The 16,948-nt window shown below is 40.9% G+C and overlaps 1 protein-coding gene across 1 annotated transcript in view; it reads left to right on the plus strand.

Moving 5' to 3' along the window:
* LOC141112428 (cathepsin W-like) overlaps positions 1 to 16,948 on the plus strand; it is a 69,654-nt gene that overhangs the window by 30,110 nt on the left and 22,596 nt on the right. Inside the window, exons 6-8 of the mRNA XM_073605272.1 lie at positions 2,186 to 2,266; positions 6,969 to 7,088; positions 14,336 to 14,400. Coding sequence (XP_073461373.1) covers positions 2,186 to 2,266; positions 6,969 to 7,088; positions 14,336 to 14,400 — 266 coding nt within the window. The remainder of the gene's footprint in view (positions 1 to 2,185; positions 2,267 to 6,968; positions 7,089 to 14,335; positions 14,401 to 16,948) is intronic.

Genomic DNA, 16,948 nt, shown 5'->3' on the forward strand with positions numbered 1-16,948 from the left:
AGTTTTAAATTACTTTTTTCCTTTAAAAATGAAATTTTGTGCAGGAAAACACGCGCCACTTTACAAGCATACTATAGACACCCTCCAGGTACGATATTTAAAGGAATATTTCACTTTTTTTTTTTTTTACTTTAGGCTTAATTAAAATCACTGCTCCCGAAAAAACGGACGTTTTTAAAACTTTTTTTTGCATTGATACATGTCCCCTGGGGCAGGACCCGGGTCCCCAAACCCTTTTTAGGACAATACCATGCAAATTAGCCTTTAAAATGAGCACTTTTGATTTCGAACGTTCGAGTCCCATAGACGTCAACGGGGTTCTAACGTTCGTGCGAATTTTTGGTCCGTTCACAGGTTCTGGTGCGAACCGAACCGGGGGGGGGGGTTCGGCTCATCCCTAGTCCCAGCAATATACATAAAAGTCATTGAAAAAAACGGCATGGGATTCCCCCACAGGGGAACCGATTCAAAATGAAAAAATAAATGACTGGGGGTCCCCCCAAATTCCATACCAGGCCCTTCAGGTCTGGTATGGATATTAAGGGGAACCCCACACCAAAATAAAAAAAAATTGCATGGGGTCCCCCTCAAAATCCATACCAGACCCTTCAGGTCTGGTATGGATTTTAAAGGGGAACCCCGTGCCAAAATTTTAAACAAATATGGCGTGGGGGTCCCCCCCAAAAATCCATACCAGACCCTTATCCGAGCACGCAACCTGTCAGATGCCGAACGAGAAGACCGGAGGAAGAAGAAGAGGAAAATAAAGGAAGAAGCGGGGGAAGAACAAGATGGAGGAAGAAGAAGAACACCGAAGGAAGACCAGAAGCAGATGGAAGAAGACGCGGGGAAAGAAGAAGACATTAATACAGGAATTGTCAAAAACTGTCTATTGTCTTTTTTAACATTTTTGACACTTTTTTTGTGAAATGGTAGGGTACATTTGTACCCCATTACCAATTCACATGGGGGGCGGGATCTGGGGGTCAAGGCAAGGGTTGTGGGGATGAGGCCCTTCTCCCCATCAACATGGGGACAAGGTGCTTTGGGGGTCTACCCCAAAGTACCCTCCCAATGTTGAGGGCATGTGGCCTGGTACGGTTCAGGAGGGGGGGGCGCTCTCTCATCCCTCCCTCTTTTCCTGCGGCCTGCCAGGTTGCGTGCTCCGATAAGGGTCTGGTATGGATTTTTGGGGGGACCCCACGCCTTTTTTAAAAAAAAAAATTGGCATGGGGTTCCCCTTAAAATCCATACCAGACCTAAAGGGTCTGGTATGGATTTTGAGGGGGACCCCCACGCCATTTTTTTAAAAAAATTTGGCGCGGGGTTCCCCTTAATACCCATAAAGAGAAGAAAAGCAGAGCCAACCTAAGTGCAGTATTTAAAACACACACATTTTAATCATAGTAGAGATGCACTCACTCTGAGTATGACAACTACAGGCACATCAATAAAAATGGTCCGGGTAGGTCGTGTGGTAGGCAGCAGGGCTCCACAGGGGGTGATCCTTGTGTGCTGTGGTGTTCTCGGTAGTTCCCGTCTAGCGGCACCGGTGGATTCCAGTGTCGCAGGCCGGGGTAGGAGAGGCACAGCGTGGATCATCCGTAGATTGGTCCCGGGTCGCGGAAGGATGACACTATGCATCATAGCGTATAGCTATGCCATACGCCATAGCGTCATCTTATTTTTATGACAATAACTTGCATATAAGCCTTTAAAATTAGCACTTTTGATTATTCATGTTCCCCATAGACTTTAACGGTGTTCATGTGTTCGAGGAAATTTTTTGCCTGTTTGCATGTTCTGGATGCGAACCAAACCGGGGGGTGTTCGGCTCATCCCTAGTCAAGGGCTGTGGTTTAGAGACAGACAGAAATATTGTGTCAGTCTATGAAAGAGTGGTACCTTCCTTTCTTGTGGGAGAAATTTCAGCTCGGAAGTTTCCCAGTGCCATATCAAGCCAACAAATTATTTAACCGAGGCCCAATCTAAATAAAAAGATGAGATTTACATAGAATTCACTAATAATACGTCATTGTGTGTATTTATGAAAATTTAAATATTATGTAATAGAGGATGTAAGTTTGTCTTTGTAGTGGTCTTATCCATGCTCTTGCCTTCTGGCATAAATTCCTTATCCATATTTTTTTCACATGTTTTAATTCTGTTCATTTTCTACTTCCAGAAATTATAGATTGCGGTCCATGTGATGCTGGATGTACTGGAGGGTTTGCCTGGGATGCATTTACAGTTGTAAAACGTGAAGGTGAGACATAAATATGTTTTATACTTTTATACAAAAAAATCTTACTAGTCATTAGGGATGAGGTTTGGGTTTGCGGTTATACAGGATTCTCACTGAACTCTGCATGCTCAGAATTTGGTAACCGGGCAAACTAAATAGCTAGAATTGACCTTTTCACCCATGCGAACCTTGGCTGTTGCTGCAACAGAAAGTCATTAATTTGGAGGAAGTAGTACTACCACTACTAAATGTCAACTTTCTGCTGTGATGCCTGTGCCCTAACAACTAAGGATACTGTGTAGGCTGATCGGTGCCTGCGTCCTAGCAACTGATGGAGTTATTGGTTGCTAGCACACGGGTGGCCACATAGTCATTGGTTGTTATGGTGTACTATAACAACCAAGGACACTGTGCAATAAAAAAAAATGAGGTTCCCCCAAAAAAATGCAAAAAAAAAACCCCACAGAAAAGCTTGCTTTCTCTCTTAAAATCCATAGCATACCCTGTATCGAGGATAAGGGTGTGGTATGGTTTCATGTAAACCCCACACTGTGTTTTTTCCATAATAATTGTGTAAATAAAGAAAAAAAAGCATGAGCCCCACCCCCTTTTAAAATCTATAGCAGACCCTCGTCTGAGCATGCAAGCTGGCAGTCCAGGAAAGGGAGGGGCAGCAAGTGTATGCCACTCCCTCCTAAACAATACCATGTCACATGCCCTCAACCTGGGGATGGTACCTTGCCAGGGGGATAAGGGCCTTTTTTCCACATCCCTGGTCCAGTGAATGTGGAGGTCTGCATGGAGGACTTATCAGAATCTGGAAGCCAATAAAAATAAGGGGCCCACAATTATCCAGCCCCCCTACATGAATGAGTAAGGGGAACATAGTAGAAGAAAATAGACAGACCACACATTTGACAATGTCCTTTATAAAAAAAACATGTCCCACAGTGTAAATCCATCACCAATCATGCTGTTCAGCACTGTAGATACATGTCAACCATGATGAATGACAACTGCTGACAAAACATTCTGGTACAATACAGTCCCAACAGACTCTCACCAGAAATTACATTCTCACCTTGGCAACAAACTGCAAACAAAAAATTGGGGAATCCCTTGTGATGTCATTGACTAAATATGGCCATGGACTCCACGCTTTTTCTTTCTTGTTTTTTTGCATGGGGCCCCCCACTTCAGCCCTGGAAGATTTTACCCCCTTCCTGACCAGAGCACTTTTTACAATTTGCGTCATTTTAACTGACAATTTCGCGGCCATGCAATGCTGTACCCAAACTAAATTTGTGTCCTTTTTCCCCACAAATAGAGCTTTCTTTTGGTGGTATTTGATCGCCTCAGTGTTTTTTATTTTTTGCGCTATGAACAAAAAAAAGCGACAATTTTGAAAAAAAACAATATTTTTTCATTTTTGATATAATAAATATCCTCAAAATTTTTTAAAAAACAAATTTCTTCATCAGTTTTGGCCAATATATATTCATCTACATAGTTTTGGTAAAAAAATTGCAATAAGTGTATGTTGTTTGGTTTGCGCAAAAGTTATAGCGTCTATAAACTATGGGAAAGATTTATAGCTATTTTTTTTTTTACTAGTAATGGCGGTGATCTGCGTTTTTTAGCAGTACTGCGACATTGTGGCAGACAGACCCCAGACACTTTTGACACATTTTTGGGACCACTGACATTTATACAGCAATCAGCGCTACAAATATGCACTGATTACTGTGTAAATGTCACTGGTAGGGAAGGGGTTAACACTGGTGGGCAATCAAGGGGTTAAATGTGTGTTCCCTAGATGTGTTCTAACTATATGGGGATAGGACTGACTGGGGAGGAGACATATGGTTGTTCCTACCTAGTAGGAACAACCATATGTCTCCTCTCCCCTGACAGAACCCGGATTTGTGTGTTTACACACACAAATCCCCGTGTTGGCTCTCGTGCACACGATCGCGCGTGGCCGTCGGCGATGGGGTCTTAAAGGGGAAGACATACTCGTACGGGGTTTTTCCCAGCCGTGCCATTCTGCCGCAGTATATCTGCGTGAGGCGGTCGGCAAGCGGTTAAATGTCATGCAGGACCCCGATCAAGAATAAAGGTCTGGTATAGACTATTAGGGGGAACCCTACTTCATTTTTTTTGTTTTTTCTTATCTAGGATAGGGTCTGGTATGGCTGTTGAAGGGAACCTTGGCCATTTTGTTAACAAACAGAACAAGTGGTCCGGAATTGTCATTTATTTAGAAGCAATTCAAATGGTATTTTTTTAAATGGTACTTTTTTCATGGTATATATGTAACTTTTGCTTTAGTACATCATACACAGATAGAATTAGAGCATTCCCCACACGTTATTTTATGGAATTGAGCATTTTTCATCTTTTGTTTTATGCGTTATTAAATGGACTGCTCCCTGGCGAAAGATATTTAAACTGGAACTATAGTCAGAAAATTAAGTCCTGATAGATCACTTCAGGCTGGCCCCTTTTGCAGGTAATGCTATGTAAAACATCAAAAATAAGTGCCTCTACTGTTTAACCACTTCCCGCCCGCCCTATAGCGGATTGACGTCCGGGAAGTGGTTCTGTTATCCTGACTGGACGTCATATGACGTCCAGCAGGATAACATGCCGCAGCGCGCCCCCGGGGGCGCGCATCGCGGCGATCGGTGGAGCGGTGTGTCAGTCTGACACACCGCTACACTGATCTTGGTAAAAAGCCTCCGGCGGAGGCTCTTTACCACGTGATCAGCCGTGTCCAATCACGGCTGATCACGCTGTCAATAGGAAGAGCCGTTGATCGGCTCTTCCTCACTCGCGTCTGACAGACGCAAGTAGAGGAGAGCCGATCGGCGGCTCTCCTGGCAGGGGGGGTCTGCGCTGATTGTTTATCAGCGCAGCCCCCCCTCAGATCACCCCACTGGACTACCAGGGATGCCACTAGGACCACCAGGGAAGGGGCAACGTGGATGGCCAGGTATGTACCCCATGGCCATCCACATGTGCCCAATCTGTGCCAATCAGTGCCCACAAATGGGCACTGATTGGCACTATTATGTCAATGATATGCCCAGATCTGCCCAGCAATGCTTTATCAGTGCCACCTGTCATTGCCCATCTGTGCCACCTGTCATTGCCCATCTGTGCCACCTGTCATTGCCCATCGGTGCCACCTGTCAGTGCCCATCTGTGCCCATCAGTGCCCACCTATCAGTGCCCATCAGTGCCACACATCAGTGCCACACATAAGTACCCATCAGTGCCACCCATATATACCAATCAATGCCACCTACGAGTGCCCATCAGTGCCGCCTATGTGTGCCCATCGGTGCCACCTATGAGTGCCCATCAGTGCCGCATACCAGTGCCACCTATCAGTGCCCATCAGTGCCACCTATCAGTGCCCATCAGTGCCGCCTATCAGTGCCCATCATCAGTGCCCGTTAGTGCCACCTCATCAGTGCCACCTCATTGGTGCCACCTCATCGGTGCCCATCAGTGCCGCCGTATCAGTGCCCATCAGTGCAGCCATATCAGTGCCCATTATTGAAGGAGAAAGCGTACTTATTTACAAAAAAATTTAACAGAAGCAAAGAAAAACTTGTTTTTTTTCGAAATTTTCGGTCTTTTTTTATTTGTTGCGCAAAAAATAAAAACCGCAGAGGTGATCAAATACCACCAAAAGAAAGCTCTATTTGTGGGAACAAAATGATAAAAAATTTGTTTGGGTACAGCGTAGCATGATCGCGCAATTGTCATTCAAATTGCAACAGCGCTGAAAGGTGAAAATTGGGCTGGGCGGGAAGGTGTCTAAGTGCCTGGTATTGAAGTGGTTAAAATCCAGTCAGGCCCTGTCTCACCCTGCTCTGCACATGCTCAGTTGCTATCTATTCTCTGCACTGTGCCTAAAATCAAAGACACCAGAGGCTGATCAGCTGACGGCTTTAAAATTTACTGTTGCTAAATGGGAAAGAAAGCAACAGGAATGATAGGACAAACTCTGCTGCCAGGAAGACACAAAAGAGTTAAACTTACATGGATAGTATCATATCTTATCTCCCTGATATTCCCTCCTTTTGGCAGCCTGTGAATTTCAGAACTGTAAAGCTTCTGTCAAACTTCCTCTCTAACTGAGCTATAGCATACAATCAAGGCTGATTGTATATGAAGAAAGTTATATATAGTAGTATTTAAAACCAAAGCGAGAGATAGAGTTTTCAATAATGAAGTAACTACTGGGCTTTAACAAAATGGCAGTCTCCAGCTCCACTTTAAAGAAAAAATAATTTAATTGGCACATGTCCCCCCTGGCAGCGCCCAACTCCCCAAGCCCTTTGTTTAATAATCCTTTACTTATTAGCCTTGAAAATGGAGAGAATTGAATTTCATAATTCAACTCTCTTTGATTTTAATGGGGTTCATATTGAAGTTTGCAGTTTTGTAGATTTTGCAGGCCGCATTTTGGGAACTTGCAACAGAGTCACCTTTACATGGATTAGCGATTAATGGCCAGGAGTGGTTTTGAACAGAATTATCTAGATAAGATTGTCTTACATATCTGGCAATATCTTTACCTATTTGAAATCATGATAAGTGAGTAAGTAGAGGCCTGGCACATATAATTACGCTTCAGTGTCCGTGACCAAGTTACTTACCTTACCGCTTACCTATATTTATTATCTCTCTGTTTTTTTTTTATGTAAAGGAGGACTGGTAACCGAAAAGCTTTACCCATATAAGGGATCAAGGGGGCGCTGTAAAAGTTCCTCTTTTAAGAAGGTTGGAAGAATTGATGATTTTGTAAAACTGCCTACAGATGAAGGAGGTAAGGATAATGCCTATGGAAGAAGTGTGCTCTTGCATAGAGAATTGTCATATAACACCCATCAAAATATTAAGAATGTATTCTACTTTATATATTAACATTTTTTTGCTTTTTGTACAGTTACGAAAAACACCTAAACAATAAACACAATTATAAAAAATACCAAACTCAGATCTCCTTCTACTGCACACAGGGGTGGTGTGGTGGGTGGTGATTAGAGGTCAATTTAGACCCCTCATGTTTTATTAAAAAGGGACCTGTCATCACTTCTATATACTGTTTGCAGGGAGTTTTTCAACCCCCCAGTAGTAGTAATAATAAAGTTAAATATAATTTTAAATTATACTTTAATATAATTGCAATTTAAATTTGAATTTTAAATTTATATTTAAAGACCCTGTTGCCAGAGCAATCACTGTTAACAACAAGCTTCCTATAAGATCATATGTGCTTTTTAGGCATGTTATTTACTATAAAAAACATTCCTTTTGTGTGTGACGTCAGCAGCCCCAGCTGTCATTCAAGTGACACTTTATTGTATTCTACTTTACTCCTCCCCCAACAGCTACAAAAAAGTTTATGTAGAGAGGTTGGGAGTAGCTGGACCTGCAGAGACAGTAATTAGACACAGTAAAGCCTGATTCACACCTATGCAGATTGCAGTTTGCATATTGCAGGTGCATTTTGTGTTTTTCAATACACGTTTTTTATCCGTTGAAGTCTATGGAACCAAAAACCAGAAAAAAGTCCCTGACCCTTTCCACAAAATGCACAGATGTGAACTACATCCATAGGAAACCATGTTAAATGGAATGTAGCGTGTTTCTGCAAAACTGAAAATGCACTAAAAACGCATAGGTGTGAACCAGGCCTTAGGCCCCATTCACACTAGCGCGTTTTTTGATGCATTTTGCATTTTGCAGAAATGCACTGGAATTTTTTAACATGGGTTCCTATGGAACATGTTCACATCAATGCTTTTTTGTATCTCAGCGTTTTTGGAAAGGGTCGGGGACTTTTTTGCATGCAAAAAGCAGCGTTTTGCATGTAATGGTTTTCAATGGACAAGCATCAAAAACGCAAGTGCACCGTTTTTGCAGCGTTTTTGATGCGTTTTTGGTGCGTTTTTGGTGCGTTTTTGCCGTTTTTTTTTTTTTTTGTAATTTTTTTTAAGACTGTAAAAAAAAATGAAAAAAAAAAAAAAAAGCAAAACGCAAATCACGGCAAAAACGCGGCAAAAACGCCGCAAAAACGCCGCAAAAACGCGGCTCAAAAACGTGGCAAGCATGAAAAAAAAACCTCCAAAAACGCTCAAAAGCAACATGCATAGGTGTGAATCGAGCCTCAAGCCTGATTCACACCTATGCAGATTGCAGTTTGCATATTGCAGGTGCATTTTGTGTTTTTCAATACACGTTTTTTATCCGTTGAAGTCTATGGAACCAAAAACCAGAAAAAAGTCCCTGACCCTTTCCACAAAATGCACAGATGTGAACTACATCCATAGGAAACCATGTTAAATGGAATGTAGCGTGTTTCTGCAAAACTGAAAATGCACTAAAAATGCATAGGTGTGAACCAGGCCTTAGGCCCCATTCACACTAGCGCGTTTTTTGATGCATTTTGCATTTTGCAGAAATGCACGGGAATTTTTTAACATGGGTTCCTATGGAACATGTTCACATCAATGCTTTTTTGTATCTCAGCGTTTTTGGAAAGGGTCGGGGACTTTTTTTCATGCAAAAAGCAGCGTTTTGCATGTAATGGTTTTCAATGGACAAGCATCAAAAACGCAAGTGCTGCGTTTTTGCAGCGTTTTTGATGCGTTTTTGATGCGTTTTTGGTGCGTTTTTGCCATTTTTTTTTTTTTTTTTGTAATTTTTTTGTAAGACTGTAAAAAAAATGAAAAAAAAAAAAAAAAAAAAAAAAAACGCAAAACGCAAATCGCGGCAAAAACGCCGCAAAAACGCCGCAAAAACGCGGCAAAAACGCGGCTCAAAAACGCGGCAAGCATGAAAAAAAAACCTCCAAAAACGCTCAAAAGCAACATGCATAGGTGTGAATCGAGCCTAATGCTGGCCATACACTATACCGAAAATCGGCAGAACCCATTTTCGAAAAAAGAACGTTTGACCGTGACCGCAAACGATCGTGCCATCATATAATGACCGATAAATTGTTCAGTGGACATGAATAAATAATTTTTTGTTCGTTTTTTTACATATACCTAGTGCAGACAGTTCGGACGGGAAACACATTAACCTTGCAATTTATCGTACGTTCGGCAGAAATTTTCCAAACTTCCCGTTCGTTTTTTCCCCACAAAAACGTCACAAACGATTATCGATTTGTGCCCATTAACTTGCCGAAAAACGAATGAAGTGTCTATACGAACGATTTTTCGGCCGATTTTTCGTATAGTGTATGGCCAGCATTAGGCTCGATTCACACCTATGCATGTTGCTTTTGGGCGTTTTTGGAGGTTTTTTTTTCATGCTTGCCACGTTTTTGAGCAGCGTTTTTGCCGCGATTTTGCCGCGATTTTGCCGCGATTTGCGTTTTGCGTTTTTTTTTTTTTCTTTTTACAGTTTTTTTTACAGTCTTAAAAAAAATTAAAAAAAAAAAAAAAAACGGCAAAAACGCATCAAAAACGCACCTAAAACGCATCAAAAACGCTGCAAAAACGGTGCACTTGCGTTTTTGATGCTTGTCCATTGAAATCCATTACATGCAAAACGCTGCTTTTTGCATGAAAAAAAGTCCCCGACCCTTTCCAAAAATGCAGAGAAACAAAAAGGCATTGATGTGAACATGTTCCATAGGAACCCATGTTAAAAAATTCCCGTGCATTTCTGCAAAATGCAAAATGCATCAAAAAACGCGCTAGTGTGAATGGAGGCCGGGGACTTTTTTTCATTCAAAAAGCAGCGTTTTGCATGTAATGGATTTCAATGGACAAGCATCAAAAACGCAAGTGCACTGTTTTTGCAGCGTTTTTGCAGCGTTTTTGGTGCGTTTTTGGTGCGTTTTTGCCGTTTTTTTTTTTTTTTTTGTAATTTTTTTTTTAAGACTGTAAAAAAAATGAAAAAAAAAAACAAAAAAACAAAAAAAAAACGCAAAACGCAAATCGCGGCAAAAACGCCGCAAAAACGCCGCAAAAACGCTACAAAAACGCTGCCCAAAAACGTGCCAAGCATGAAAAAAAAACCTCCAAAAACGCTCAAAAGCAACATGCATAGGTGTGAATCGAGCCTTATGCTGGCCATACACTATACGAAAAATCGGCCGAAAAATCGTTCGTATGGACACTTCGTTCGTTTTTCGGCAAGTTAGTGGGTACAAATCGATAATCGTTTATGACGTTTTTGTGGAAAAAAAAACGAACGGCATGTTTGGAAAATTTCTGCCGAACGTACGATAAATTGCAAGGTTAATGTGTTTCCCGTCCGAACTGCCTGCACTAGGTATATGTAAAAAAACGAACACAAAATTATTTATTCATGTCCACTGAACAGATTATCGGACATTATATGATGGCACGATCGTTTGCGGTCACGGTCGAACGTTCGTTTTTCGAAAATGGGTTTGGCCGATTTTCTGTATAGTGTATGGCCAGCATTAGGCTCGATTCACATCTATGCATGTTGCTTTTGAGTGTTTCTGCAGTGCGGTGCTTGCCGCGTTTTTGAACATGCGTTTTTGCCACGTTTTTGCGTTTTTTTTACAGTGTTTTTTTTATACTGTATACAGTGTTAAAAAAAAAAGAGAAAAAAAAGAGAAAACCGCAAACCGCATCAAAAACACGTCAACGCTGTAAAAACGCGGTAAAAACGCAGTACTTGCGTTTTTGGATGCGGGGTCCATTGAATTCTATTACATGCAAAACGCTGAATTTTGCATGAAAAAAAGTCCCTGACCCTTTCCAAAAACAGAGACACAAAAATGCATTGATGTGAACATGTTCCATAGGAACCCATGTTAAAAAATTCCCATGCATTTCTGCAAAATGCATCAAAAAACGCATTAGTGTGAATAGAGCCTTAAGCCCCATACACACTATTAGATTTCCTGCAGATTTTTTTCTTCAGATTTACCAAAACCATATAATATGAGGTCAAACCTTAAGAGCCCTTTCACACTGGGGCGGTTTGCAGGCGTTATTGCGCTAAAAATACCGCACTGCAAACCGACCCAAAACAGCCGCTACTGTTTGTTCAGTGTGAAAGCCCGAGGGCTTTCACACTGAAGCGGTGCGCTGGCAGGAGAAGAAAAAAACTCCTGCAAGCTGCATCTTTGGAGCGGTGAAGGAGCGGTGTATTCACCGCTCCTAAACCGCTCCTGCCCATTGAAATTAATGGGGCAGCGCGGCTATACCGCGGCAATACCGCGGCTATAGCCGCACTTTGCGAGCGGTTTTAACCCTTTTTCGGCCGCCAGCGGGGGTTAAAACTGCACCGCTAGTGACCGAATACCGCCGCAAAAAACGATGGTAAAGCAGCACTAAAAATAGCGCTGTTTTACCGCCGACGCCCCCACCGCCCCAGTGTGAAAGCAACCTAAGAGTTTCAGTTTGTATGCAATCAGGCAGGCCCTTGCACTATGTGGTTTTGGTAAATCTGAAAACAAAAATCTGCAGAAAATCTAATAGTGTGTAAGGCTCGATTCACATCTATGCATGTTGCTTTTGAGCATTTTTGGAGTTTTTTTTGTGATGCTTGCCACGTTTTTGAGCAGCGTTTTTGTAGCGTTTTTACAGCGTTTTTGCCGCGTTTTGCGTTTTTTTTTTTGTTTTTGTTTTTTACAGTTTTTTTAGACTGTATACAGTTTTAAAAAAAACGCTAACGAACACAAAATGCATCAAAAAACGCGCTAGTGGAGCCTAAGGCTCCATTCACACTAGCGCGTTTTTTGATGCATTTTGCATTTTGCAGAAATGCACGGGAATTTTTTAACATGGGTTCCTATGGAACATGTTCACATCAATGCCTTTTTGTTTCTCTGCATTTTTGGAAAGGGTCAGGGACTTTTTTTCATGCAAAATGCAGCGTTTTGCATGTAATAGAATTCAATGGACAAGCATCAAAAACGCAAGTTTTTGCAGCGTTTTTGCAGCGCTTTTGATGCGTTTTTGATGCGTTTTTGACGTTTTTTTTTTTTTTTATTTTTTTTTTTAGACTGTAAAAAAAAACTGTAAAAAAAAAAAACGCAAAACGCAAATCGCGGCAAAAACGCGGCAAAAACGTCGCAAAAACGCTGCTCAAAAACGTGGCAAGCATGAAAAAAAAACCTCCAAAAACGCTCAAAAGCAACATGCATAGGTGTGAATCGAGCCTAATGCTGGCCATACACTATACGAAAAATCGGCCGAAAAATCGTTCGTATAGACACTTTGTTCGTTTTTTGGCAAGTTAATGGGCACAGATCGATAATCGTTTGTGACGTTTTTGTGGGGAAAAAACGAACGGGAAGTTTGGAAAATTTCTGCCGAACGTACGATAAATTGCAAGGTTAATGTGTTTCCCGTCCGAACTGTCTGCACTAGGTATATGTAAAAAAACGAACAAAAAATTATTTATTCATGTCCACTGAACAATTTATCGGTCATTATGTGATGGCACGATCGTTTGCGGTCACGGCGTTCTTTTTTCGAAAATGGGTTCGGCCGATTTTCTGTATAGTGTATGGCCAGCATTAGGCTCGATTCACACCTATGCATGTTGCTTTTGGGCATTTTTGGAGGTTTTTTTTTCATGCTTGCCACGTTTTTGAGCAGCGTTTTTGCCGCGATTTTGCCGCGATTTTGCCGCGATTTGCGTTTTGCGTTTTTTTTTTTTTTTTTTACAGTTTTTTTTTACAGTCTAAAAAAAAAATTTAAAAAAAATAAAAAAAAAAAAAAACGGCAAAAACGCATCAAAAACGCATCAAAAACGCTGCAAAAACGCTGCAAAAACGGTGCACTTGCGTTTTTGATGCTTGTCCATTGAATTCTATTACATGCAAAACGCTGCATTTTGCATGAAAAAAAGTCCCTGACCCTTTCCAAAAATGCAGAGAAACAAAAAAGCATTGATGTGAACATGTTCCATAGGAACCCATGTTAAAAAATTCCCGTGCATTTCTGCAAAATGCAAAATGCATCAAAAAACGCGCTAGTGTGAATGGGGCCTTAGGCTGGATTCACACCTATGCATTTTTGGTGCTTTTTGCATTTTGCAGATTTGCACTACAGAACGTGTTCCATAGAAAACAATGTTAAACGGACTGTAGTGCAAATCTGCAAAATGCAAAAAGCACTAAAACTGCATAGGTGTGAATCCAGCCTTAGGCTCCATTCACACTAGCGCGTTTTTTGATGCATTTTGCATTTTGCAGAAATGCATGGGAATTTTTTAACATGGGTTCCTATGGAACATGTTCACATCAATACTTTTTGTTTCTCTGCATTTTTGGAAAGGGTCGGGGACTTTTTTTCATGCAAAAAGCAGCGTTTTGCATGTAATGGATTTCAATGGACAAGCATCAAAAACGCAAGTGCACCGTTTTTGCACCGTTTTTGCAGCGTTTTTGCTGCGTTTTTGATGCGTTTTTGCCGTTGTTTTTTTTTTTAATTTTTTTTTTTTAATTTTTTTTAAGACTAAAAAAAACTGTAAAAAAAAAAAAAAAAAAAAAAAAAACGCAAAACGCAAATCGCGGCAAAAACGCCGCAAAAACGCTGCTCAAAAACGTGGCAAGCATGAAAAAAAAACCTCCAAAAACGCTCAAAAGCAACATGCATAGGTGTGAATCGAGCCTTACTGGGTTTACCAAAAAAAAAGAGAAAATCTTTAACATCTGGCACCCTAAACACTGAGGCTGGATTCACACCTATGCATTTTTAGTGCTTTTTGCATTTTGCAGATTTGCACTACAGTCCATTTTACATGGTTTCCTATGGAACACATTCTGTAGTGCAAATCTGCAAAATGCAAAAAGCACTAAAAATGCATAGGTGTGAATCCAGCCTATGAGGAAATGTATTAGGTCTCCAAAAATATAAGCATGCAATTCGAGGGAGCCACTTGTAGAATTTTTTTACACTAGTTTTAACCTTTGAATATTTGTAAACCTCACTGCAGTGTCAAAAAGCAAAAGCAGACAGGCTAAATATACACATTTGCATGGCTGATTTTACAACTAAAAGATAATGAAGGATTTACTTGGAGTTTGAAAGTGACTTTTCTTTGTCAATTTGTCAATTTATTTGACAGCAATGGCTTCTTTTGTTGGCAAGGAAGGAACCCTCACTGCCTGCCTTAATGCTACTGTGCTCAAGGTGAGTCAGTGTTGATCCAAGGTTTGCAAAATAATATTAATTAAGCAGCAGTGGGGTAAATGATGGTGCAATGACATTTTTTAATTGGGAAACTTGCTTTTTTTAACAAAATATAGACATTTTATTTCTAAATGATAGCAGGGTTCCACTTTAATATATAGTATACTGTATATTATAAAGTAACAGTAGTTTTTTGGTTTTTTTTTTTACATTAAATGCTTCTCAGCAGGTACAGTTCTGCATATTTTGTTCTGCCTCTTCCAAAACTCAATCGGTCTTTCTCCAAAATGTCATCAGTTGTCTTTCTAGGGCCTCACAACTTCAGTTATTCTTGCTCCAAGCTTTGATCAGTTGCTAGTCACCTTTCTAACATGTCTCCTTCATTCCTACTCCAAATGTAAGTAGTTTATTTAGTCACCTTACTCAATAGTCTTCTAAAAGTTGGTCTCCATCCTCCTCAGTTATCCTTCTAAAATCCTTCTAACATCCTTTTTATTTGTCTTTTTAAGTTTTAGTTTTCAACTGGCAGTCAATCATCTGTGTCATGAGCAGTAGAGGATCACTGGTTGTGTTTGGAGTTATCAGCGGTTTCTGGAAAACAGTAACCAACTGAACAGAACATAGTGGATATCCATAGATATGTTTTCACTGTGTCAGAAAATGGTGGATTGCTGCCACATCCCTGTTGCATAGGAAAAAAGGAAAGACCCCCCTTAGTGGGATTTTGAAGGCAGCAACACCACTAACATAGAATAAAAGATGTTTATTAATAATATAAAATTAGATCATTTCGCAACTGAGATGATCAGTTAAAAAGCATGTTTTGTTATGCTTTTTAACTGATCATCTCATGTGCAAAATAATCTAATTATATATAATTAATAAACATCTTTTATTCTATGTTAGTGGTGTTGCTGCCTTTAAAATCCCACTAAGGGGCAGAAAAAGATATTGGGGATACAGGAGCTAAGCAAAAACGTGTGTAGTGTCTTTATTCACTTTTTACACTTTCTTTTTGGTAACTGGGTACCATGCTCATTCACATAGGGGGAGCCAGGATCAGCCCCCCGCCCACAGACCCCCACAACTACAGCCCAGGGGGACAAGGTGCTTTGCTGTGAGGGGCAGAGCCCCTCGCCCCAAAGCACCCCCCATGTTGTAGGCATGTAGCCTGGTATGGTTCAGGAGGGGGGGCACTTGCTCGTCCTCCCCTTTCCTGACCTGCCAGGCTGCATGCTCAGATAAGGATCTGGTATGAATTTTGGGGGGGACCCCATGCCATTTTATTTTATTTTGGCATGGGGTTCCCCTTAAAATCCATAGCAGATCTGAAGGGCCTGGTATAGATTCGCGGGACCCCACAATGTTTTTTTCCTGAATTTTCTATTGCCAGCATTCTTTCATTTACCATTCAGCTCTCAGTAGGGAAGCCTGATGACAGCTGATGAGTCATTGATTGTTAAAGCGGAGGTCCGCCAACCATTCTTTTTCTTTTTTTTTTCAGCCATTCTGACACTTTGCTAAACACTATATAACACTCACTTGTTTGGTGTATTCCCCCCGTGTCCGTTTTCGATTAGAAAATTAACTTATAAATCTTATGATGGCCGGTTCCATCTTGCTTATGGGCATGTGAAGCCCACAAGCATTGATTTCCAGGATGTGGTGAATGCTGAGCTCCCAGCATTCACCGCTCCCTCTCACGCATGCTCAGTGTTTACGGCGTGGAGCAACCAAACAAAGAGATTTTGTGGCGGTGTTCCGCACTGACTCCTGGGAAGCCTGAGACTTAGCTCCCAAGAGACAGTGCGGTGCCCCTGCACTCCCGCGGGAGTGAAAGACAGGAAGTGCCACAATAAACACCGATACTAAGGTAAATACAGCACTAAAAAAAATTTTTTTGTTCATTTGCACATCTGTGCAATGCACTGATGGGGATAAGATTAGCGCAGCGACCGGCTGTCCTGCTCCTTAACAAACCACTATTCTTCACACAAAATTTGAATCGGTCAATTATTTTTCGACCAATCCGAATTTGAATTGTTCCGAAAATTTGGGATTCGTTAGAAAATTAATAAAACAAAACTAAATTAAACTAAACCAAATGAATTCCAAATCTAATCAAAGAAATTAAATTAGTGACATATCGAATCTATCCAAAACAAAACAAAATGTATTTTTCCGTTATGCACATGTTTATAATATGTCACACTAAGCTCAGAAGACAAATTAGTACAGACTGATGAGGGCAGAGTTCCTAAGTAACCTCAAGTACAAAGCAGAACAGACAGACGAGAAGGGAGTGAAGACACAGACTAGATCTAGATACATATAAACAGTTGACGAGAAAGAGGTACAGAGTGCCAGAATAACTTACTGGTAAGGAAACTTTGGCCAGAACTGTGAGAATCTGCCTCATTTGCTAGTTTCAGTCATCTGAGTTACTTTAACTCATTGTGGTATTTAAACTTCAAAAAGCATAGCCATAGAGTAAAGGAAGAGCACTAATCACTTGGCTACACTTTTAACCATTCTTTTTTTGTTATTC

The sequence above is a fragment of the Aquarana catesbeiana genome, linkage group LG11 (genome assembly GCF_042186555.1).
Source record: "Aquarana catesbeiana isolate 2022-GZ linkage group LG11, ASM4218655v1, whole genome shotgun sequence".
Lineage (NCBI taxonomy): Eukaryota > Metazoa > Chordata > Amphibia > Anura > Ranidae > Aquarana > Aquarana catesbeiana.